Source organism: Amblyomma mixtum, chromosome 3, assembly GCF_055824585.1.
Source record: "Amblyomma mixtum isolate Tamu chromosome 3, ASM5582458v1, whole genome shotgun sequence".
Classification (NCBI taxonomy): Eukaryota; Metazoa; Arthropoda; class Arachnida; order Ixodida; family Ixodidae; genus Amblyomma; species Amblyomma mixtum.
This window is the reverse complement of record NC_143014.1, coordinates 274,090,969-274,117,095: the sequence shown is the minus strand read 5'-3', so window position 1 is coordinate 274,117,095 and position 26,127 is coordinate 274,090,969. Positions and strand designations below refer to the sequence as shown.

The window sequence follows — 26,127 nt, the reverse complement described above, 5'->3', positions numbered from 1 at the left end:
CTTTCTTTCTCGGACGATTGTACGCTTCACCATTCTGGCCGGAGAGGGTCCGGCTCTTTTTGTCAGGACAGTGTTCCTGTTTTTATGCTCGTCTCAACAGCCTTTGTTTCCTACACGCGCGTATACCCCCCTAAACATCAGGACAGCCAAGAGAGGAAAGGGGGGGGGGGGGGGGGGGTAAGGAAGGCGAGGACAGCCGAAGAGCACAACCGCCCCCCTCGCTCGCCGCGTGGCCTTGAACGCAGTTTCACGCATTACTAACGCCCGCGCTTGCCAGGTGTCGCCTCGGTTCGTGAGTCGCCTCGTACAGTTTCTTGCCAGCATTTTCAGCTCTTTACAAAGGTATGCACACCCCCCCCTCGTTTTGCCCTTAGTGGCGTAAGTGCGCCAGTTGTTTTTTCATATATATAAAGCGGTTCCACTCAAGCATTATAAGAGTATATCATGCGCGTTTAGTAGACCCCTAAGTATACTTTTGTTTTCATCGCTCACTGAGTTCCGTACGAGTGTAAATTTGAAGACGCCGGTTTTGGTCTAAGTGCCGACTAGCTCTGTAATGATAATTGCGCCGGCATCGCAATGGCCAACAATAATGAAAATAAATGGCCGGCTTCCCAGGTCTCATTGCTGTCATCCGATTGTCTTTACTTTAAGAGGCTCATCTTCGTTTCACCACTTCCCTCTAGCAACCGTTAAACGCACTATAACGGAAAAAGTCCTGCGTCGAAATGGGGCTTTTTGCTGTATTTTCCCTCTACTCGCAGCGCCTTCTTTTATCAAAGCCATGGGAACGTCGCGGTGTTCCCGAAGATTGGGAGCGCCACGATGCATAACTTTTCGGCCTTTATTATTTTTGTTTGGCTTCCGTCAGTAGGTGAAGCACGTTGGTCGTCCACGCATAGCTACCACAAAATATGGAAGTAACTCGAGCACTCAGCTGTTTAGAATACCTTGTTGAGTGCTATACTATACTTTGATCATTACACCACTCCCTCCGTGTTGTCTCTATAGCGACGGGTGCAAGTTCTGTGCCGAAGCGCGCTATTCAGTTAACAGACCGTCATTTTATTTGTTTTTTCTATCCCAAGAGGATGGCATTTGAGAAAGCGACGGTTTATGCACTGCATTTCAAGCGGACGTTTCATGATAAAAGCCTGTGGAAACAATTATTTACTGTGCTACGTTCCTTAATGAGAGGGACACACTGAGGAAAATTCCACCTAATTTTTGTTCTTAGTAAAAATAAATTACATCCATTTGTCTGGGCATGTTTGTGTGGCAGCTAAAGACTCATTTATTGCTGAAAATTTTTGGATTTAAAAACTGAACATTCTGTATTCCCGCCGCTCGATTCAAACTCCCGACGCCAAGATAAAAAATAACGGGTGGTGGCAAGACCTGTGCCTTAATTCTTTTCTAACCCTTTTTAGTTTATAAAAGCTCTATTTAATTGAAAATATAGGGTCTTGTCTACAACTGTTGCTGTCTACAATCTTTGATCATTTCATTTAGCTACAAGATACAAACGCACTTACGGTTATCTCGAATGCGTATTTAAGTCAATGAAAAACCTGTCGCTGAAGACACAAACTTACCTCACGCGCTCAACTAAAGTGTGGAATGTATCGTTCTCGCGTTCTTCATATTGATACCAAATGCTTCATTACTGTCTTCCTACTTTGCTAAATTATCTCATTGACTGTGCTATGACTGTTCCAAATGTGAGCAATAAGGTGCTGAAAAACTTTCTTGTTTATTGTGCACGAGAGTGACATACATGTAAATATTGTATAATTGCGCCTCTTCTGAATCATACATATATTTTCTACTGCGACGTACCCGCTGTGTGTTTTGTAGCAGGGGGCTCGAACCACGTCAAGTAGATGAGTTTCTACTTCTTTTAGAATCACCTCCTCCTTCACGGAAAAATCGGAAGAGGGCGGAGTGGGTGAGGGAACAAACGCGGGTTAATGACATGCTACTTGAAATCAAGAGGAAGAAGTGGGCTTGGGGCAGGGCATGTAATGCGAAGGCAGGATAACCGCTGGTCCTTAAGGGTCACGGAGTGGATTCCAAGAGAAGGCGAGCATATCAGGGGACGGCAGAAAGGTGGGCGGGCGGATGAGATAAAGAAGTTTACGGGGATACAGTGGCCGCAACTGGAAAAGGACAGGGATAATTGGAGAGACATGGGAGAGGCCTTTGCCCTGCAGTGCAGTGGGTGTAGTCAGGCTGCTGATGATGATGATACTCTATCTGTCGTTAAGCCGAACGTCACTTTGTCCTCAGTCTCCCTTTACCGCTAGAGAACTCCCATGGGGTAAAAATGTTAAATAAAAGTTCTGAAATTTCATTATTTTGTCGTAACTGGATCCTACTTTGAGCATATATAAAACACTACCGTAATTAGGCATTATCGATGAACGTATTATTGTACAACAGAAATCAGCAAATTAGGATAATTTTGGAACGATTGGCAACAATAAAACTGCGAACGCACACCTAGTAGTGCGCAATAAATAAATCGCAAAATTAAAATGATTCGATCACCTGGTGTAGTACATCTGTAAAAATATTAAGTATAGGTTAGATTTTGGAGCGAGCGATTTCACAGCACGACTCTCAGACAGCCGACTCTTTAACTTCGCTTTGCAAAAAAATATTAAGAATTGCAGTTTGTAATACTCCAAGAAATTTAAATTTGTTTTCGACGAGAAACAGCGAATTATTGACATTCGTGCAGCCGGTACTGTACGCAATACGCATGGCATTACAGGTTTGAATGACTCGGAACTTTTCCCACTTTATTTTTTTTTTCTCATCGCGCTCTTCGTGGCCAGAACCTACAGCGGTACGCAGCTGTGAGCAAATCTCGCTACTTGCGTCCCTGGGGCTTGTCCAATAGCCGGCAGAGTTAACGACAGAGAAAAAAAAAGTGCTCTTCACGGGGAGATGCGTGATTCCAGGTATCTTTGGTAAAGGCTCACACCTGTCAAGAGCTACGACCTCCGTGTGGGTGTTTGCCCCCTTGAGCAAGCGAGAAAACTGAGTGCCAGGACGTACGTCACTTCCCGAAACACTGAAGCCTGCGTCCAGGGGCAGTGGAGCCTCCAAAAGGTGCAGGCTCTCCGAACCTGTGCTGCCTAAGCGAGCAAGCCAGATAGAGTAACGTGCAAACGATCGTAAACACGCGGGATCCCCAACAGGGAACAAACCACGTCCTCTAACGACAAGCGCGTCCATCAAAGTCCCCGGCTTCTGCCGGAAGGAGAGCACCTCAACGCGAGCGCGCGGGGGAGAGAGAAGCCACCCTTGTCTCGCACGTGGGTGCGCTGCTAACGAGCACTGTGTGAGGACTATACACACCGCCGGTGGTTCTGGAACCATGCGAAGGGCTCTGTTTGCCCGTTCACCTCGTGGTGGGAGACCTCCGCGAGGCACAAAGGACAGCCAGTCTCGACAAATGGTCGCCCGGGTGCATAGCGCTGCTTGAGCATGCAGTCGTTTCTACGCGTATCTGCAAGTGCGCGCGTAAAAACTGGGCTCATCGGAGTTGAACGACTTTGGTCGTTTCGAAGAGAGAAGACGGCTCTCAAAAAGCCCGAACGCTGGGCATCGACTTCGTGTGCGATGTTTCCTTTTTTTCCCCTTCTCGCTTCCCTCCTCCGTTCCCATGGGCGTAGGGTCGTCGTCGTGCGTTTTCTGCGTACGGTCCGGAACTTCTCCGTCTCGGGATGCTTCTTCGGAGGGTGAGAAGGGCATAGTGTGCGTCTGTGTGAAGAGGGGGTCGCGTGTCCTTCTCAGCGTCCGCGGTAGCAGTCTTCCGCGTACACCTGTCCTCAGATCGCTGTCTCCCTGAAAACAGGTACTTCTAGATGAGCTGCCTAGTTCCAGCTTCTTTCACTCTCAGCGCGTCGGTGCAACTGTTTGCCGTCCTGTGTGCACACTCACAAGCAGCGCTCGCGCCCATGAATGGTACGCTCTGCCAGCTTTCCTTTGACCAGTAGAGAGAGAGAGAAAAAAAAAACTTCAAAGTTCGAAGTAAACGCCAAGTCTTTGGTGTGCCGCGGACACCGCGCGCTCACACGCCGGAGGCAGTGTGTCAGCATGGGAAGATGTGAAGTGCTTCTGTAGCAAATGAGCGTGGCCGCCTCTGCCGTGCCCAGCTTGGTTCCTCCGACTCCCCCGCCGCCCCGTTTCCTTAGCACACAGGCGAGGCGCGTTCGATCCAGCGCGACGAATCAGCCGAACAATACGCGCAAAGACCATTTCAGCCATTCTCGCGGAGATTTCAGCGGCGAAAAAGTGAGCCGCGAAAGCGCTCCCAACCAGCTCTGAGGCGCGACGCAAACCCATGCCTGACATGAGACCGCTTTTCCAACGTTCCCCCCCGGTTTCCCGAGAGGCGGGTAAAGGGTAGAGCAAGGGGTAAGGAACGCCGCATTTTCACGGTGTCCTTCGAAGAGTGGGAAAGAGGTGTCTGGCTTCCCCTGCGTGCTCAATCAGCGCGGGACGAGCGCCGACCTCTTGTCTCGACCCGCTGTATGACTTTGACCACTGGGACAAGAATGTCGGGGAACGGGCATAGTTTGAGACTTTTTTTAGTTCGCATATTTCTGGCAGACGGTGCAGAAGAAAAAAAAAATCCGGCTTACAAAGCCATGGAGACACTTGAAAACGGCAGCTGGACCTTTCTTCTCGGCCAGTTCGGCAAAACTCGCTCCAACGAAACCCCCACGGAATGTTGTGGGTGCTCGCGACATCGGTTGCGTGAATCAGTACCGACGGCAGCCTTCCTGTCCGCTGTTGCAGGTGCACGGCCACGTGTCGCCCAAACAAGCTGAAACACGTCTGTTCGCGAAGAGCACTAAATGGGCACTGAGGACACACAGACGTTGGCCCGCATCGATAATGTACCACGTTCTGATTGCAAGATCAATCTCGCCCAAAAACGGAGCTCACGAGCTAGAAAACCCCCCAAAACGAAATCATACCCAACAATTGTGGACAAAAGCGTTTTTGAGCCGGAAAGAGTTTGTGAACGCAATTTTTTTTTGTATATTGCAAGATTTCGATATAGCAATCAATATATCCGCACATCTCCCGTCAAGAGGCTTGCATTTTTTTTTTTTTACGTTTTTGCGATCGTCAAAAGCGTTCCCCATTGGGTTTCAATGGCAGTATTAACTGTTCCATGCAAGCGATGGAAAAATTTCAAAGAAAAAGTTTGCTACACATCGGAAGAATGTTGGACACGACAGGGGTCGCCGTCACCGGCAGATTTTGCAAGTAAAATGCGTGCGTTACACCGATTTTTGGGCGCGGATCCCGGATGCTACGCTACATCGCCATTTACTCCAAAACGGTGGCAACCCGTGCTTTTCGATAAGAACGTCGAAAACCCGTATTACAAATCTACTCCACCTTGGGGGATTCTCCTACACCATTTGACCAAGAACGTAACGAGTTTAAATCGATGGGCAGGGAGATTTTTAAATACAGTTTTCTCGCCAATAAGTGCGTCTTTCGCTGCCTGAGAAACGCCAACATGGCCAGAAAGAAGCAAATAATTAATTTGCACTGACAAGAAATTCACCAGCGCTGTCACCGTCCTCTCTGTCCTCTCTTTTGTCCCTCTTCTAGTTTTCGCGCTGACTTCTTCGCAATATGCAATACCACCTAGTCCGGCAGCATGCTCTCCTCAAAGCAAAAAAACTCGCGCAGCAATTGTAGTTAAGTGTTACAAAGTATGGAATCAATGTTTAAAGTTAGAAATAAAGAGAAAACATTATTTTTGTTTATAAATCTCCACCGTGTGGCGTGATCTGATCTCGAAGGTGAACTGAGTTTCGCGGAACATGCCATGAACATAAGTACAGCCGACTGCCGTTCAGCTCAGTCACTGAGAAAGCTGAACTGCTCGAGTAACAGAGATATAAGACTGCCATCTTCGATACGTTGCATCCCAGCACTAGTGCAAATGCCCTAATAACCAGCCGCCCCGAGCAGGCATATAGCCAAAAATATTTTTCGCGACGAGCCGAAGGTAATTTCTTGTATCCAGCGTGCGGGGGATGGCGGTACGTTTACGTGAGCGCTGCCGAGAGTGCCATGAGAACGGACAAGGGGGATGCCCCCCCCCCCCCCCCCCCCTCCGCCCATTGGATTCGTGCCCGCCACTTAGCAGGCGCACAGCGAGAAGGGATTGTCAGTATTGGTAAGTCAGAGCACTAGAAATTATTAACACATCGCTAAGAGCAAAAAATAAATAGTTAATAATTAATAGATTTTATATGGCAAAGCAACATCGGGGGTGAAGATTGATTTCAGATCTGAGTATACACGAGTTCCTCCGTCCCGAGTTCACCTCCGTAAAATGCTCACTCCGCGGTCGGGAGTGAAGATCGCGGCCTCGCGTTCGGTAGCAGAGCGCCACGGCCACTGAGCGACAGGCGACGGTTATCGAAAATATTCAGCGCAAACTCGTATACAAATAAAAACAAGGAACTGAGGGCCGCCTATTTCCTCATACCCGTCAATTCTGGACTAAAGCATTTCTGAGCTGGAAACCGTTCATGAACGCGATTTTTTCATATAATGTAAGATTTCACTGTAACAATCAATATATCCACAGACACCAGGAGGCAGTCTTTTTATTTTCTTTTTCTATTAACGTTTTTGCTATCGTCAAAAGTGTTCCCCACTGGTTTTCTATGGCAGCCATAAATGTTCGATGCGATCGATGGAAACACTTTAGAAGCAAGATCTTGCTACATATCACAAGAATGGATCATCACCTTCAACATTTCCATAATAGTCAATCACAATTTTCGAATTTTCAAAATTTTTGCTGGCGAATGTTGGACATGCCGCTCATTCGGGAAGCGCGCACGGAAGATGGCGCTAGCATACACAGCTCCCTGCCCATTGCAGGGAGGCGAAGCAGTGGTTCCCATAGATATATGCCGTGATGCTATTGATTAGCCTGTCACCTACTGTATCTCGTTCGTCTTTTTCTCACGTGCGCGGCCTATAGGGGGCGGGTATATACCCAGCAGCCTTATAGAAAAGACCTGGCGCCAGTCGCATATATCGTGATGCTCGCCGTCTCTTCGGTGACACCGCGAGGCGCCTCTCTACATCCTCAGGGCCTCTTCCACGGGCGCTTGTGTTTATTTTCCGGCTGATAAACGCGTTCGTTGACAGCCCGCGGGCGCCGTTTCTTAATTCGCTTCCAAGTGTCTCGCGCGGCCATTTGGGCCCCAGCAGCGGTGGCGGCGGCACTTGCGAGGCGCGGCCGCCTAAATGGGCCCCAATTACACGAGTCGCTCTCCAACAGCGGCCCAGCGGCGCGCAGCCATGCGTCTAAGCGTCCGAATTAGGCGCCTCGCTCGCACATGGGGCCACGCACCCCGATCGCCCCTGAGGACTCCGCGCGTTTGTCCGACATACACGCCAGTTCTCAGGGGTGGAACATCTCAGCGTATTCCAAGTCCCTTTTCTGAAAGGTCACGGATATCGCGGCACCGATGTCCGACATCGTAACAAATTATTATCACGACGTCGGGGCCCTCGGATGAGCGCGGTGTTTGCAGCATGAAATGAACAAACGTTTGAGCACTCGCGCATTCGCGCGGCAACAGTACGAGGCTCGTTACTATGGCGACCCGCGTAGTTCATCAACGTACGCGAACATTCGTTGCAGCCCACTGACGTTAAGACAAAGTCGTTCGTAGTTCCAAGCGCGACGGGCGCGCATTCCACCAAGTCCACTCGAAATGTGTTTGAATGGTTACACATGGCTGTTCTCAAAGGATCTAGCGTTTATGTGTATGTTTGTTTGTTTTTCTGCTCTCCCGCTCTACCCTGCAAAAGAGGCACTCTGACTTAGTCCTGCAAGGTAATGTCGCACTATTCGACGCTCACACGCACGTAACATGTGCAAAAACCATCTATGAATGCACGAATAGCCTCCCATCGGCGTGGCGACACCCGGCTTGCGTTTAGTTCAGAAATGATTTTGAACGCTTGCCATTTCTCAATTCGCTGAAATCCCCCCCCCCCCCCAAAAAAAAAAAAAAAAAAGCAGGAAGGAAGAAAAGGCATGCAACAACAGAGAAGCTGAATACTTAAAGGAAAGCTCACGACCTTATCTAGCCCACTTGGCGGAAACGGCGTCGGACATAGTTTGCTATTTATTGGCCCGGATCGTGTTTCGTGGAAACAAGTCTGATTTCGCTCGTGATTGACGATGTTTACGTAAACGTGTTCTTTATGTGAGGAGTAGAGAGAGAGAGAGAGAGAGAAAAGGACGGAAAGGCAGGGAGGTTAACCAGGCGATGCCCAGTTGGCTACCCTACACTTGGGGAGGGGAACAAAGGGGGAAAAAGGAAAAAGAGCGGCAAGGAAATGAGTTTTCTAAGTGTCCAGCGACCACCATGTCACAGGGACAGAGGGCGCGCACTGAAAACTTAAAGATTATAGACGGGAATGCAACCCCGAGTCCCTTAAGAAAGTCAGGAGTAGGTGCATAATATGGCAGTAGTATGGCGATATCACTGCGTTGTATTAGTTAAGTATCACACGTGTATTGGTTATGTATAACCACTGCCGTAAACGCAGCTTTCAGGTGTTTTATGCCGATGCGCTCACCATGCGTCTGCGCATTCCGCTCATGTAATTATGCGGAACACGCCAAAGACGCTGCTGCTGGAGGCACACGGCTGTAACGGCGGGCTAAAAGGTCGTCATGAGTGACAAACGCCACTGGCAACTGACAGCAGCCGCGATCTTGCAGATCGTTTGGGCTCTCAACACCGACGGCTGCAACTCATTCTGTAAGAACCGACGCACTGGCCGCCTCTCTCTACTCGAATGTGTTCCAGACACATTAGGGGGAAGGCACGATTTGTGTGTGCCGCAGCTGGCAAATGATAAGGGGCGGATTTATGGAGGGGCAGTGGGGACGGTCGCCCCCTATTTACATAGGAAATCCATGCCGAACTCCCATTTTTCGGCCAAAAAAATTTGAAGACACGGCTCAGATGGGACCCCTCGCCCTCCGTATCAACCGCACTCTGCAAGAGTGACCCGAAAATCCGCCCCTGCATAGGATCGTCCGGGTTAACTGAAAAGATATGGGACAGGCCTTTGCCCTGCAGTAGACATAGTGAAGCTAATGACGATCTACAGAGCTTCGAAAAACGCGTTGGATTGTAGATGTCGAACTATTAACGAGAGATTCAATTTGATATCCTATCATTGCACATGCATCGCCGACTAGCTGACCGCGGTGTTAAAGCGGCTGCAGGGCTGGGATTCGATAGCTATATACAGTCGGTATTACACGAAATATATCCGGTAGCCGCAGTTTCGAGGCTTCGTTGTCGTTCTGGAAAACTACGATGTAGTTTGCGTTGGCTTTTCACCTTCGATCGACTTCTTACCCCTTCCTCTGTCTCTCCCTTCCCTCTCTTTTTCATATCTTCTTAAGGAGCGACTTCCACCCGAGCCCACGTCGGCGGTAGCTCACCGCTGTACCTAATGCCTCTTTGAAAGGCGAGCTGACGGGGGGCACACGTGCTGCGCTGCCGCCGCGGGACTTGCGCTCACGATTCTTCCCGCGGTGGCCACCAGCAGTCGCCTGGGGCGCTCACGCGCAACTCTTGCCGCCGCTGGGAGCTACGTTTCGCGACTCCGCGTGATCTCAGAGAAGGTTGGCGCGCGCATGCACTTGGCGCGATGCGCCTCGGCCGACCATTGTTCGCCCGAAACGTCGCCTAACGACTCCCCGCGTCCTGTCTGTCCCCCCGAGCGCATGGCGCGGTGGTCATCTGTCTGTCGTCCGCGGGTGTCCCTCTCTGTGTCCCTACACACTCGTAATGCTCGCGCTCGTGATTCGGTCATGTGAACTGGGTTAATCTTGGGAGCACGCCGCCGCGGCGCCGCTATACCTGTCACAGGCGCCTCTCCGTAGCTTTTTTATTTCTTGCTTTCTTATGTCTCTCATACCCTAGCGCGACGCCAATGCGATCGTTTTAGAAACGTCCGCAGAGGTTTTATACTTGAGTGCCCGCGTGCGGCGAAGATCGTTGCAACTGAGCGAAGCTGGGCGGCGAGACGCTGGGGCCGCGATTACAACGTTAGAGCCCCTCTTCAGCTCTGTCATATGGGGTTGCATTCAGAGTGAGCTTCTGATTTCGGACTGCACGGGCGCATGCAAACGGGTCGCGTCCCCCGTTATTTTCCATTGTGGGAGAGCGGGCCGAGATTGAAAGGTGTTCTTGCTTTTTCAAGCGCTCCAGTCGGCTTCTCTGCACCAGCGCGCAAGTCGAGGATGTCAAGAACATTTGGAAGAAGAAGCGCTGCACGAGGAGCTGCGGCCACGGCTTATCAGGCTCATGCATTCGAAATCCCGAGAAAACTTTTCTTTCTCCTCGGGGCCACACTGTAGACTTCCGTGACAAGCACGTGTGGTGTCGTACTTGTGTCAAATTCGGCTACCGTATACACCAGCCCACAAGTCATAACTCTGCAGTTAGGGAGAGCGCAGGATTTGGTTGGCCTGTACTCTGAACGAAAACCGCCACGGTATATTTTTGTATCCTCTGAGCTGAAATTTCTCTGACGAGAAGGAAGAAGAGTAAATGTCCTGTTGAACGCTTGTTGCGGGTTAACTGAGGAGGTAAATTCAGCCACTGAAAAGTTTCAGCATTTAGCTCACGCCATCATGATGTATCACAGAGAGGCTGCGTTTCAACAGACATAGATGCTCATAAATTCGCTGTCAAATACCTATCTGCCGTCACGACGAGGATAGTTTTTGAAGACTCTCAGGTGTGGCGAGGGTATCAACCTTGAACATGTGCATCGCTCTCGCACGTGTTCAAGATCGACGCCAAAAACATGAGTGACTCGGCTGGAAGGGATGGCCTTGAGGAATTTTTCCTACATATCGTTTCAAATTCTACTCATGTATTCCCCTTGATATACCTTAGGGTGGAATTTTACGCTAAATCCACGTAAAAGCAGCCACGTATCTGTACCGCCGTTACTGATGGTACTGCTACTTAGCAGTACCAGTACAATTTCATTTTCCAGCCACGTAACAGTACATTCATCTATTTGTAGCATTCAGGTGCTGTCAAGAAATCCCACTAGCGTAAGTTTGATTGGTTTCTCAAGTACTGAAGCGAAAATAAAATAAAAACCGCATGGAGAAATTATTAAATTTTAATTCAACATAAAGCAGCGACCTTAACGACTTTGCGAGTGTACATATGTGTAAAGTTACGTACGTCATCGTTGTTACGCGCAAAGTATCAGCATGTGATAAGGGCTTCCATATACAAACGTACCAAAACTGTCAGACCGCGCGGAACGAAGAGGGTTCGCCGCAGCGAGCATGGCGGATATGTTGTTCATCATCTTTTCCAACGTCGTTGAGTAGAAATCGAACTCATTCGCCGGTAGAAGAGAACATTAATTTTCTCGCCCACGTACGTCCAAGAGGGAGCAATCGGAGCGAAGGGCAAAGGTCCGGCCACTCAGCGTCTATACATCCCCACCATTATTATCGTCAAGCAGGCTGCGTTCACTGCAGGACAAAGGCATTTCCCACTGATCTTCAATTAGCCCTGTTCTGGGGCCTACAGAAGGCTATTCGATCCCGACAACGGCACCGAGGATCATTGAGGCTATGCTAGTCAAGGTGCTGCAGCACTGAAGTCCAAACTGAGGGAGCAGCGAAAACGCACCCCCTCCCCAGAACAGCAGTTGGCAACCCTGCTGTATGTAGTGCGTACCCACTGCCTCCCGTATGATCCTCAGGGCCCGCGACAACCTGTTACATGTATGCGACCTCTATACATGCCCCAATCCCTCGCACGAAGGAACTCAAACCTATAACGTAAAAGCTTCACACACACACACATACTATACAGCATTCGCTTGTGCCGAGCAGTTTGATCTAGATGGATGGTAAGAGATGCCGAGTAGCTGAATTACTTAACGCGCATACTATTAAACTAATAAAATCGTAACGGCGGAAAACGACAGAGAAGGCAGACATAGGAGCTTGGGCAGGCAAGCGTATATATATGCCTTCTCTTCACCAGCTCACCCCCGTTTAAAGACACGTTTGGTGGCAGAAGAGCGGACTGCGGTGCGCGGCCTGTCATCGTCGATATTCGGCGGCGGCCCCACTCACTCACCGTGGCCGTCGTCGCGGTCCGAGTGTCGCGAGTAGCTGTCGGCGGGGCTGGGCGGCCGGGGCAGGTGGTGGTGGGCCATCGGGTGCAGCGGGTGGTGCTGGGCGAAGGGCATGTGCACCAGTCCCTGCGCGGCCAGGCTGGCGGCGGCAGCGGCTGCCGCAGCGGCCGCCGCCGCCGCCGCTGCACCCTGGGCCCCCGGCTCGCTGAGGATGTCGCGTATGAGGAACGAAGGCGGCGCTGGTCCGCCAGGCATCGCGTCGCCGTCGTGCTGCTGCCGCGAGCACTTGGACTGCTGCTGGCCCGGCGACAGGTCCACGGTCATCGGGCTCGTGGTCTTCGCCGCCACCCTACGTTGTCGTTGCGCGAACACAGCCGCTCAACACGCGCCGACGGTGCTTCGACAGCCCCACTAGGCAGTGGCAGTGCCGAGAGCGTCGTCCCCACTTCTACAGGAGTCCGCTGCCTGAGGCGACGGGATCACTGCTCTCCGATGCTCGGATGGCAGGGCTGCTCCGGCTTGTACGGTCGTCCGTCCGCTCGCTCTCAGACGGTGCTACAGCAGACCGGACGAGCGTGGTTCATTCCAGCGGGGATCGAATCGCTTCTGGAGGCGAGATGATCGACGCGTGTAGCTCGCTGACGGTGCCTTCGATGCCTACCGGAGCAGTGTGCTTCGCGTGGTGGCGAGCGAGAAACCACGTTCAACTCATTCGCTCGGAGAAAAATAAAGAATAACGGCGCGCAGCTCGCGTGCGAAGTACTTGAACAACTCGCGCCGAGTGAGCGGCCGCCAGGAGCGAGCCGGTCGTTCCGCCTCCCGTCCGGGGCGGTCCTTCAGTCCCCGCCCATTGTCTACTACGTCACGTTTGTGCCGACCAATGCCGACTCGCCGTCGCGCCTCTTTCGCTCCGGCACCGGCGTGCACGCGTGCGCGCAGCCGCTCGATTCTTGGCGATCGTTTCTTCCTACTTTATCGCACGCCGCGCGCGGAGGTGGGATGGCGGCGGAGGCAGGAGAACGAGGAGGGGAAGGCGGCGAGCCGCTTCTGCTCCGCTCCCACTGGGGGCAAGCCGGCTTCTCTGCGCGAAATAAGCGGTTCGTTTTCGGTGATTAGGAAAGCGCCACACCGATAAAACAAACACACGTTCCTCGGGGAGCGGGGAGGAGGAAGAGAATAAAAAGAGTGTGAGGCGGATGGCCGAAGAATATAAAGAGAAACCTCTAAACACAAAGAAGCAACAGTGGGCAAAACAAAACAAAAAAAAGAGAGGTAAAGAACAGAAGGATGCGAGGAAGTGGAGGGGAAATATTGAAGACGGGGACGCAAGAGCCGGGCGCGAGAAGCATTTTTCTTGCTCGGACGAGCCTGCGTCGCCAGAAGCCACCGGCGGCGTGGTGGTAGGTGAGTTCACGGCGACGGCGTGAAGTGGTGACACTGAACTCATTAAAATTTATCAAGGAGCGCGCGCCCTCCCTTCCCCGTGAACGACGACAGCGCCCTTCGCCGGTGCTTCCACGTCGCGTGCGGGCGCCTCCTCCAACTCCCTCTTGCGCGCTTTCTAAGGACTTCCTGACTGCGCTATTAATTCGTTCCACTCGATTCACGCTGCGCGCTTCCACATCGTTTTTTCCCGTCTCCCTCCCCTTCTCACGCTTTGTCTCTCTTGCCCACTCATCAGTGGCGACGATGCCGGCCTCATCGCCGCGCTGTGAGCTCTCTCTTGCTTTCTAACGATCGACACTAATTCCCGCCTGGGGCAAAGCGGCGACTGCGCTGTGGGGCGCGGGTACCCTAACGAGGCCCAGGCGCGACGACTTGTTTTAAACGAGCAGTTTAGGTCGGCGGTGGTTCGCCCACTCTTAATTAGTCGCGGCAACCATGAAAGGGGCGCACTAGCGAGGCTGGCTCTCCGGTCGCAAGCGCGGCGAGAGGAACTCGAGCGAGAACCGGGCTGCGCCAAATGGAGACTCGCGCCCGCTTGTTCGGCCGGACGTGTTGAAAAAGCGCGCGGAGCGAGCAGTTTGTCTTCGCCTCTTTTCTCCCGCTTCTGGTTCGCTCCTTTTCGGGCATGTGCTCCGACCGAAAGGAGCCGCAGACAGCGTCTCATGGCCGGTCCGCCTTTTGTTTGAAGGACGCGACGCCGACGAGTCTGTGTGTTTTAACCGGGTCGTTAGTTTGCCGAGCCGCGGGATGGGGCTGGCGTGCAACGCATACTAGCGCGTATAGAAATCGCGTCGAATGAATTATGGTTTCGCTGGCGCGTTTATTAGCTCGCATCTGTTTGGGAACTCGCAATAAACGTGTCACTCATCCGGCGATTCGAAAAACGCGCGCGGATATGGGTGTTGCGTTTCCGGTCGCCCTCCTGAGTTTTCTTTTTTCCTTTTGAAAATTTTTTTTTCTCTCTCCGCCGGCGTGTGTCTTCTTCCCTCGGGCCTTCTGTGTGGCGGCGCGCTCCTCGCAACGGCCTCTTATTGAAATTAAGGCGCCGGGGAAGGTTATTAATGAAGCGCTTTGTGCAGAGGCTCGACGGTGGCGTTGCGCGCGCGACGCTGATGGGCAAATATATACGCCGCTTTGATTCGGGTGTTTGCCCATGGGGGGGCCCCGCTCTTCTTTTGGTTGGACACGCGTGTGAGTAATGGCGGGCTGCAGGCGTGACGCTCGGCCAAGTTTTGTACGTGGCCACCCCCGTCGGCCGTTATGTGTGGCCGCGCCGGTGACACTCGAGACAGGGCGTTGGTCGCTCCTGACGGGCTGCGGCTCAGATGCACGAGAACAGAGAAGAAATAAAAGAACTCAGCTGCGTACGCAGGGAGGAATATATGTTGCAACACTTTCGAGGGCAGACAGGAAATCTGTGCAGATACTGTGACTCAAACTATTGTCTACGGCGGCTACACGAATTATGACCCCTGTATACGAAACGCGGCCAGAACGGAAGGCAAGAGAGTTTTTTTGTTTAGAGTAACACGTATATAGCTCTCCGCATCCCCACAGCTTGCGAAACATACACGGGAGCGCTATAGTAAACACGAACACAGTAACATAAGTCATGCGCTCAAGCACTCTTTACCTCTGGCCGCCACGGTGGCTCAGTGGTTTAAGTGCTCGGATGCTGACCCAAAAGACGCGGGTTCGATCCCGGCCGCGGTGGTCCAATTTCGATGGAGGCGAAATTCTAGAGGCCCGTGTACTGTGCGATGTCAGTGCACGTTAAAGATCCCCGGGTGGTCGAAATTTCCGGGGCCCTTCACTACGGCGTCCCTCATAGCCTGAGTCTCTTCGGGACGTTAAAATCCCAATAAACCATATTAAACTCTGACCTTTTTTGAGAAATCACATGCTGAAACTTGGATGTGATGGTGTTATGCCCTGCTACGAGTTCAGAAAAAAAAAAACATTTCTTGGGCAAATATATAAAGAATACAGAAACAGCGTTGTGTGTCAACAGACGAGAGGCCGGAACGCTCTCGAGCGCTGCCATATTCTGCCGGCTGGCGAGCCGCAGTGCGGGCGTTTCTTTGGGGACTGCGGGGCTGCGGCAGCTCCGCGGCCGCACTTGTATGATAGCCACAATTTACCGCCCTTCGAGCGCTGGAAACTATTGCCGAACATATTTCCACACCGCAGTTGTGCTGCAGCATGTCTTTGCTTGTAACAGACATGAAATCAATGCGTTAGTCATGAGATTTAGTTACAAATGTAACTTATAGTCAGATAAAACTTAAAAAAAAAACAGTTGTTGGTAACACAGGGCAACGGTCAGCGGCGTCCTGTATTACTCCGATGGCTGATCACAACAATAAATGAAATAAGCTTTTTAACGTTCGACTATATTGAACAATCCAGGCATCAAAATTCTGGAGCTTATAATTTCTTCCTTGAGATTAGCTTCTTGTTTTGATAACGAGAAAAGTTTTGCCAACGGACTACGTTTTTGTCGCGGAGGAATTCTGTGCGGCGGTCCTGACAGTAGGCGGAGGTTCACTTTAAAGGGAGACTGAAACACTTTTTTTGAAAATCGTGCTGGCAGCGACGTTCTATAGTTTTTCATGCTGTATACTGGAATGTCGCGTCCAAATAAGGCAAAAACAAGCGTGAATTGCCTTTTTTAGCAGAAATATGCGGCCTGTGCTGCGGGCCACACCGTGACGCGCGCCGCCGCCCGTGATTGGTCAAAGACGGCGTGACGACACTTTGAGGACTGGAGAAGCTGCCGATGCGGATCCGGCGCTGCGTTGAGGGCAGATCGCAGCTTTCCGTGGTGTTGTAAAAGCGAATATGGCGAATGTTTTTTCACTGACCTCCAAAGAAAAGTATACTGCAGTTTGTTCGTTCCAAGTATCACCTGAAACCGAAAAAACGCCATAAAAAAATTCTACACCTAGCACACGCATACGCCAGCGTGCAAGACGTGTACACATTCCATGCGTAAAAGGTGCCAGCACAACCTCGGCTCGCATATGCTCGGAAAGGAAGGAGTGCGAACAATACTCAAGCGATTACCACCACCGGACGCCTCATGGCTCGTCCGAAAGCGTCACCCTAAAGAAAAGGCTCAATGCATTGTGTACCAACATCCTGTTCTCAGTAGCCTACCGAGCCTTGTAGGTTGGGGCAACAAAGTATTTCAAGGAAACGATGAAGCAGGGCAAAGCTGATGTCGACCCCTGCGAGGGATGCGACCACAGGATTCGGTCGTTCCAGCTACGGTGGCGGCGCAACGCGGCCTCTTCCGGCACCAAAAAGGGCTCCCTGGGCGCTGCCATATTGTTCCCTGGACTGCAGTGGGCACCTCCCGCTAGCACGGTGGAAGCGGCGAAACTCCTCCTCTCTGGACTGCTGGAAACCGGTTCCGCCCCCGCTTCCACCGTGCTAGCACGAGGTGCCTACTGCATGCAGTTCAGGGAACTTCTCGTACATACAGGGGCTGCGTAGCTCGCTGTGTAGGGCGCTTGGGCTTTTTTTTTCTCCTTTAAATAATCAATCAATCATTTTATTTTCGCCTCAAAAAGTGACAGAGGAGCTGCAGAAAAAGCGGTCATAGACAGCTTGACTCAGCCGCAGCCCCCTTATACCGGGCAGCAGTGACAGGCGACGAGAAAAAAAATAACAAAAAAGCAAAAGAAAACAATTCAGAGAAAAACACATTATTAACACCAAGAAAAATCTTACCTCTAGTTTGTACATGTGTGCAATTTACATGGTCATCCAAACATCATTGCATAAGTTAAGTATCTCTTAGCAGTACAACAAAAGCACAATGAATCAAACAATACAAATTAAAGAAAACAAAAACACCACATAGTGCAGTTTAAAGAAAAAAAAATCATTTGGTAAAACAGTCTATGTATAAGGTCTCGGTTCTGGCAGCCTTGACGCCATAGGAAGCATAAGAGGGTTCTCACACAGCTTCCATCCTCGCCGTTCGATGACGTTCTACGTCACACCAGCGGTAACTAAGGACGTTCTACGTCCGCCGCTTACGAATGTGGGTGGCGCTGATGAACACTCTCAAGGTTAGGTTATTTGTAAACATAAATACCCCCGAAAGCAGAAGATTTGACAGCCGTCGCCGTAGCTCAGAGGTAGAGCACCGGACGCGTAATTCGGAGGTCGTGGGTTCGGATCCCACCGGCGGCATGTGCTTGTTTTTTCTTCTGCTTTTCTAATCAATTAACTTTAAGCGATAACATATTCAGTAATATTCTAAATTGACAAACTCCACAAAATAAATAAATAAGTTATAAAAAAAACCCTCTGTCCCTTGGTTTCTGTGGCTGTTGGCTTATCTCATATATAAGCAACGCAGCTCACGATGAGTACAGGTAAACAAGTTGAAATTGGCAGATGTGTATGTGTTTAGAAGAGAAGGAAGTCTATATTGCAGGCGCTGTTTACCGGTATTTGTGCGTGGTGTAGGCACCAACCAGGTTTCAGGCTCTCTAAAAGGGTAACTCGCTTCTTTTTCTTTCAGATTTGCCAGACGTCGAATATGACCTATGTTATTTTTGGTTTCTAGCTTAAAACGAACACTCAGTCAATATAGATATAAATAAAAGATTTTGATTACGCCAGTTTCACGAAAGAACGCTTTGCTGGGTGCTCCATAGTCCGCATTAAAGACGTAGCGAAGAAACTTTTTTTTTTGCAGAACATGAATTTTTTGTAATGAGGAATACGTTGCAGTGCCCCATACAAGCTGGCAGTAGTTAATGTGGGCACATAACAGTGTGTTATATAGAAGTAGTTTAATTGATTTAGGAAATAGATTGACTTGATAGCAAGTTTCTAAACGTAACGCTGAAAACTAATCTGTGATTTGCCGAGGGTGGGCATGCAGCACGAAAAAAAAATCACCAAAGGTTAACAGCAAATCGTAATCATGACAAAGTGACGAAAAAAGACTGGAAATGGCCTGCGAGTTGTTTTTTTTTCTTTCTGAAACAAGTAATTTCAGATGAATAAGCAGTCCCGTTCCGGATGAGACAGCGTCTATCGCGTCCTGTCTTCCTGCGTGCTCATCTTAAGAACAAAAAGAGTATAGCGATGAATTACTTTTTTCACAACTAGCACTGCAGCGTGTTCTGTGCGAGTTATGCGCGGAAAACACGAAAACGCATCTCTCTAGAACCATATTAAAATAATTCTGCAGCTTGTTGCAGGCAAGCAGACTAAAGCAACGCCAATGCATTGAACAAGGCGAGTCTGACATGACGAAAAAATTAGCATTGATTGCCCAACACATTTCACAAAATGTACCCCGTTGCTAAATGCCGTGATAGGGCGGATCTTTAAAGGACCTTGAAAGTACTCTTACACGTAGATATTATTTAACTTTCCTCATTTTTTATCGAAAAGCACTATCGTTTCACCTTAGTTATTAAATTATAATAGTTGTTGATTACTGTGGTAGGTTTTGCAGTCTGCTTCATCCTTATTGTTCGGAAAAAACTAATTTCATGTTCCGCTTTGGATTTTTGTACTCCTTCTTCGTAGATTCGGCTTAGGCCGCAGTATCAAAACATTTTGCGACTCCTGGATTCGCGGCATCAAGATTTTCGACACTTGTTTACATGCGATTTTTGCCTATCCTATCCTCACATCTCTCACTTAATCCTTGTCAGATGGTTCTAAAGGGCATTTTTATAAGAACAATACTTTACAGCATAGGCAGACAAATGGTTTAGGGGGTTTAACTTCCCAAAGCGACTCAGGCTATGACAGGGAACAGTACATGGGCTCTAGAATTTCGGCTCCATCGAAATTCGACCGCCGCGGCCGGGATCGAACCCGCGTCATTCGGATCAGCAGCCGAGAGCTATAACCACTAAGCCACCGAAGCGGCTGCATAGGCAAATTAAATGTTTATGCAGGTGAGACTGGCATCGAAATGTAGCAAAACTTTGCATGGAATTTGCTTCTTGAACATTCATTGTCCCTTATATTTCACCTCGAACCATCACTACAGAAGGCTCGAAGCAGCAGTATAGTATGCAGAGCCTGCCCTAGTGAAGGGCCAAAAAGTTGCAGATGCAGACTGTAAATTCTGTACAATTTTAATGCAGTGATATGCTACAAATACTGCTTCGAAGGACAGGTATAGGCTCGAACTAGTATCCATAAAAGGACACTAAGTGAAAGATATAGACAAACAAGATATTCGTTGCCTGTTCTTTATTTGATAATGTGTGTAAGTTAGAAACAAAAAACTAGTGATTTGTTCAAGGTAAACAAATGTCGACACATGAAAAATGTTTTCACCAATGCAATTCTGATTTCGCTGTCGAAACAGGAAAATGTTGGTTGTGATGGCACTGGTAGATCTTGGAACATGTTAGAAATTTTTATTTATCAATACTGTAAGCCTTTCACAGCCGCAAACAGGAGAGGGCACACAAGATGGAAGGATAATTTCAGAGACAACTTTTGGTGACAAGCACTAATGCAGCAGTATCGACAGGAACAAGATAGAAAAAAAAAAAAAAACTCGTGAGGATGCCAAGCGTGCTAAGCGTGCCGTTTCCCGTGCCGTTGCTGCAGTTTGGCGCACTGCACCCAGTCATAGCCTACGACTGCGTCCGTCACTGCCGCTTCAGAACACCAAACCTGACGCCACAGGTGTGCACGGAAAACAAATGAATGTAGCCGACAGCGCGGGCTCACATGATGCGTCAAGCTGACAAGGGTTCACTCGGCACTGCGCCTGGGAAGTCAGCTTCTCCGCGGAATGTAGAACACACGACGTCACGAAAATCATTGTGAGCACGTGCCGTCCTGCTCGCGGGCGCACAAAAGTGGTGTTGCCGCTCGCTGTGAGTCATGGCTGGAATTCCGGGACGTTCTAAGAGTGGAGAAACTTGTTGTGTCAGGGGCTGTCACAATAGTTTTCTGAACATCAACGGCCAAGGACTGCCCGTGGAATTCTACAGATTTCCTGGACATGTCCTACATTCTTGGAAAAAAAAATTAATATTGGAAAATTGTAACGTACAGTCATGGAAATATTGAAGGTAATGGACCGCCCTTTCTATATGTAGCAAAATCTTAAAAATTTTTCATCGCTCGTATCGAGCAGTTGACGATAGGAAAAACGTTAATACGAAAAAACAATGCAAGCCTATCGATGGGAGATTGCTATAGTGAAATCTTCCAGTATATGAAAAAAAAATGCGTTCATACACTCTTTTCTATTCAAAAATGTTTTTGTACGGAATTGTTGGGTATGAAATGGATGAGAACGAGAAACGGCAGGCCTCGATAACTGCTGTGGGCAGGGTGAAGTAAGCGTTTTTTCTGTTGCTAAACACGTTTGGTATGTTGCACGCGTAATATTATTTCTGAGCAGTTTTTGCTGTAACTCACTAAGCATGCAGTGTTTAGTAAAGCTCGCGCTAACGAAACTCATTTTTCTTGCCATTTTTTTTATTTTGGACACTGACAACAACAGCTAGCGGCGTTATGCAGACGCGTGTGAGGCAAGGTCAGTGATCGCCTCAATGTTCCGACGTGTGACGCCTGGCTCAATTTTCGAAGTTGCTTTACATGTAAAAAATTTCTAAAAATAAAAATAATCAGAATGTTTGCTTGCACATGAATGAGGGTTTGCATATGACCGATGGCTCTGCAAATACATTGTTTTGGGGATGCGCGTGCGCTGTAATCGGCATTAAAATTAATATACCAACTGCTTATCTCCGTTGTAGCGATTGACCAAACTAGAGCATATTTTCTCTTAGCCGTGTATAGCAAGCAGCTCGTAGGCGCATTTCGTGCGTGCTTTCGTTTTTCTCTTCAGCTTCGCGTGTCCCCTTAAGGCCACTTTATTTTAAGTTAAAATAAAAATTATTTCCATTATTATTCAGCGAAACACGTAACAAAATCCTTATTATTTGGCCAACAAACCTGCATAGAGCGAACTGCTCAGCCACCCAATGAAATTAAGTATCTTGCGAAGATGGCCGCGCAAAAAAAAAAAAATGGTATTTACCTCGAATTCCACGTCTTAAATGATCTCGTCAATAACTTGTGATACACATTTCGCCGTTACGGTACCGGCTTTTTCGTTAACAATCTGCTTCCCGGAGTGGGCCTGATCCACTAGCAGTTCTTTTTTCAAGTTTGCGCAGCGAAAAAAAAATTCACTGTCCCTGTTTTTTTGAACCTACATCTCAGAGCGTACTGCCGCGACAGAAAGAAATGCGACCAGCGCGGTGCCTAGGCGCTCCGCTGTTGGAATTTATTTTCGTCACGCTTATACTTGGCTCGCAACACAAATACGCTAGAGACATCCGTGATACAATAATGTACCACTCTAGCGTCCTTTTGTTACTACCGAGATAAAAACGCATTGAAGATAAATTCCGACTGCGCATCGCGTGGGCGCCGTGCTGTTCGCATTTCTTTCTAGCGCCCATGTACAGGCGCTACCAGAATGACCTGCAACGCTTTACCGGGCACTTTCTCTTGGTTTGCGTTTAATAGCGAAATATTACTCTGTGCTGCACAGTACCAGGCACCCATTAAAACTGCTCAGCAGCTATATACGAACTTCGTTACAGCCACGAACTAGCATAGCTTCCTGACATAGGCTCGCAAAACCTGATGCGTGTTGCGAGTCATACTGAGCGCGATAGTATATTTTGCTAATCCTCTGAAGCTCGTCAGCGTTCAAGCACGAGGGGGAAAGCTCGCGACTGCACAAAGAGATTTGCAGTCCAGCCAACACGTGCAAAGTGCGTGCAGAACTGGCTTTTTTTCAGGAGAAAGCGCGCTGCTCGCGCAGCTACTCAATGGGAGGGGTGACCGGTTTGCCCGGTCAAAAGTGAGGAGTCGGCCGGAGAGGGCTGCCAAATATGAAAATATTCTGCTATTCTATGATGCTCGAGCATTCGAAAAAGCAAACATGATTCTGCCAACACACAAAGACTGCAAAACGCAGAGACTAAGTGCATTCGGCACCTTGCTAAGGCATTTCAGCCCCTTGACCCCTGTGGTCCTCAGCGACGTACTTCGTTGACTCCACGACAGCGCGTCGTCACTGCTTTCCAATTAAGAGTTTTGTTTGTACGACCTTCGTACGCGTATTGCAGCTACATATAAGCAGTGTAATGGTTAATAGCTGAGCTAATGTGAAGTATATTGGTTATATTTTGAGACGGACGTTTGGCGCAAACGAAGATTTTTGGATCAAACACGGCTTTCTGGCCACAGCTTGATTGCGAACTGGTAATCTTAATGGCAAGAAAATGACAATTTCGTCTTTGTTTCTCGGGCGTAATGCGCAAAGCGGCTGATTTACTTCAAACGTTTGTTATCAAATGTCGTCCGCTGACTCGATCAGAGCGATTTTCCGTCGTTAGTCGTAAACACATTTCGAGCGCTAATTGCGAATGCTTCAAACAACAGTATACATTCATTTCCTTTTCTAGATCCGCGTATGTCACAACAGAGGCTACATACAGTCGGATACAACTGAATATGCAGTGAAGCTCCGCTTGGAAAACACAGGGCGCTGGTGAAGATTTTATTTTCACCTAATCACAAGACGAAATTGTAGGCTAAGGGTCTCGATGTTTCTGGCTTGTCTGATGTATCCAAACCTTAAAAAGCTGGTTTTGTTCACTGTTGTAATTGGCAAGTGGAGTAGTACATGTCGCCGCTCACCGTGGCCAGTGTTGCCGATTGCTGTGTTTTTTTTTTTTTCAATTCTGTCCGCATAAGATCAGCGCGCAATAAATAAACCTACCGTATTTATCCGGGTAAAGGCCGCAATCGTGTGGTCTCAAAATATAGCGTCAGACTGTATGGATGATTAAAGTATAGTTTCTTCAGGCGCTACCTTAAAAACTGGACCGTAGAATTTCCCTTTAGCGTAAAGCGTCGAAAGTGACCAAAATCACGAAAAAATGTGACGCCTTCATCCGCACGGAGACGGAAATAAATCTCTTCAAAATAAAAGTTTTCTCTTTCTCGCACTGCACAGAAACGCGCCGAAAGAAAAAGAAAGTGAAAGCGAAGGAAGATAACTGTTAAGTGTTTGTCGCAATTTAGTATACTGAGTCTGGTGCACGCTTTAGCGCCGACGTAGTTTTTGCGGCACTTGCGAACTAGCCATTTCATGCCCATATCAATAAAAGTTTATTTCGAGCCTCTAATGATGACAGACTGAAGCATAGGCTGTCGTTAATAACTGAAAATGACTTACTGCTCCTTATATATGCGCTAAATCGCACACGAACGATATCACAGCGTCAAGAAGCCGCTTTGTTTCGCTCTATAGCGCCATCGCCGCCTCGTCCGCCATGTCGTACTGCCGCCGCGCCACCTATAGGAGCTGGAACGACCGAATAGTGACGCAGTCATTGTGAGCTGGAAACCAAGCCAAATACGCGCACAAGGCTGCTGCTTCAGTCGTGGCGCGTTCAGAAGATGCTGGGAAATATTAATAGCTCCCTCGAAAACGCTCGCCCTTTCTAGATTAGCAGCTTAGGTTCAGTGACCTGGTGGTCAACTATAGGCAGTGTTGTAGGCGTTATCGAAAAAAACTAGCTAAATACGTTACTCGTTACACTAAAAAAAAAGGAACGCGTTACCGCACTACGTTACCTACAAAAAAAGGTAACGCGTTACCGTTACCGAAAAAAAGTATCGCACGTTACTTTGCCGTTACTCCATGGCCATAAATTTTAATCAGTGCATCTTCGCTGTAAGAACTCAAGATAACAATTTTCGTGTTTCGTTTCTGTTGTGTCTTCTCTCCTACTTTAGTCCTCGTTTTTGGCGCTAACTTCATCATGAATAAGATTCAACTCGCCCAACTTTCCACCTTACTAATAACAATTTTATAAAGCTCATAATTCATAAAATTCCAACTTCACAAAGAAAACATAGCTGAACTTAACAAATTTGCAGTAATTCTGGTGGGCTTCTGCTTACGAAATTACGTGGAAATTGTGTAGCAATAAAGAAATGCTTAAATTTCTTAGTTCCGGAAAAAATGTATTTGCGCACATAAACAATCTTTTTTTACTTGAACCTGCATAATTATCGCAAAAATGCTAGTGTTTACGTCAAGGTGTGCAAGGTCAGCTTCGCTCGCTTAGGAACTCAATAACCAGAAACGTAGCCGCAGTTGCAGATAGAAAAAGCCGGTTGACTGCAACCCCCTTTTGTGTGCTGTACCATTGTACTCTTTCAACGGCTCTCTTGGGGCCATCTTGAAGGAAACTGGCGACATTCCTGAGTTTACTCAGAAGAGGACACTGCTTCCACCAAGAATGCGAGAGTGTCGCCTGGGAGCGAGACCTTTTGGTTGGAAAACAAGCTTACGCAGAATCTGACTTATAGATTTCGGCAAATGGTCCATTGGTGGCTCGGCATGCGTCCACTCTTTAGAGAGTTGTGTGTGTGAGTAGTTTGGGGGTGAAGACAAGTGTGTGTCTGCGTGTTCGTGCTTTTTTTTTTTGGTTGAGTGCGTCGTCAAGGGCAGGTGTTTTTTGGCATGCATGCGAGCCGCAACAAGGGTCGCCGAGAGCACCCGTAGGTTTTGTTTATTTGCAACATCATTTTCGGCGTTTTTTTATGAAAAAGAGGAGGAGGCGGACAATTGAAATAAAAAGTAACTAGTAAAGTGACACCTCACGTTACCGAAAAATGTTAACGTAAGTACGTTACCCGTTACAGTTCCGAAATGGTAACGGGTACGTTACTAAGTTACCGAAAAAAGTAACGCGTTACCGGTAACGCCGTTACTTGTAACGCGTTACCGACAACGCTGACTATATGTGTGTTTAAGAGCCAAGCTGCAACTCGCCCGCTGCCACAACTTGATGAAGAAAGTGAGTAAGGTTGCGAAACATCGTGTTTTTTTTTCTTTTGCAAACACTTGGTTGGCGTTCATTCCTCTCTTCAATGTGCAACCGAAATCAAACAGACCTCTGTCGAACGCTCTCATTTTAATCGCTTAGTTACGATTAAACGAGATGCAACATACGAGTAGCTTCGATGCTTGCTTGTTTGCTTGGACGCGTCGAACCGAGCCTAAAGTAACTAACCGAGCCTTGCTGAGAACGCCTCAGGTGGTCTGGCCGCGCCTAAGCTGAGGAGAGCGACACATGCTTGAGCCTCTATGAGCCTCTGTGAGCCTCTATGAGTGAGCATGTTTCCACATTTAAAACAGGCGATTCTTGGAAATGGTGTCACGCATCACATATGCGAGAAAATCGAAGGAACTGTGTAATGGTTCAGTCTTGCCTTCTTGACAGAAATCCCTTGAGATCACGTAAGGATAAGTTCTGCATGCAGCCGCCCTGACGAAAGTGCTTCGAGCAGAGTACGACTTCTTTGGTCGGCTTGAAATTCTCCCTCTTCAGAGCAGCGACCCTCTGCGCTGCGAGCTTATAATATTGT

General features: G+C 48.7%; 1 protein-coding gene across 2 annotated transcripts in view; it reads right to left on the bottom strand.

The window, feature by feature from the left end:
• Positions 1-26,127, bottom strand: part of LOC149354891 (uncharacterized) — a 175,808-nt gene that overhangs the window by 36,200 nt on the left and 113,481 nt on the right. The window contains exon 1 of one of the 2 annotated variants that reach the window (XM_089583545.1): positions 12,213-12,968. The exons of the other annotated variant lie outside the window; for it this stretch is intronic. Within the exon in view, the coding sequence (XP_089439671.1) occupies positions 12,213-12,534 (322 nt within the window). The 5' untranslated portion in view covers positions 12,535-12,968. Of the gene's footprint in view, positions 1-12,212; positions 12,969-26,127 lie in introns of those variants that run through there. 2 annotated transcript variants of the gene reach the window in all.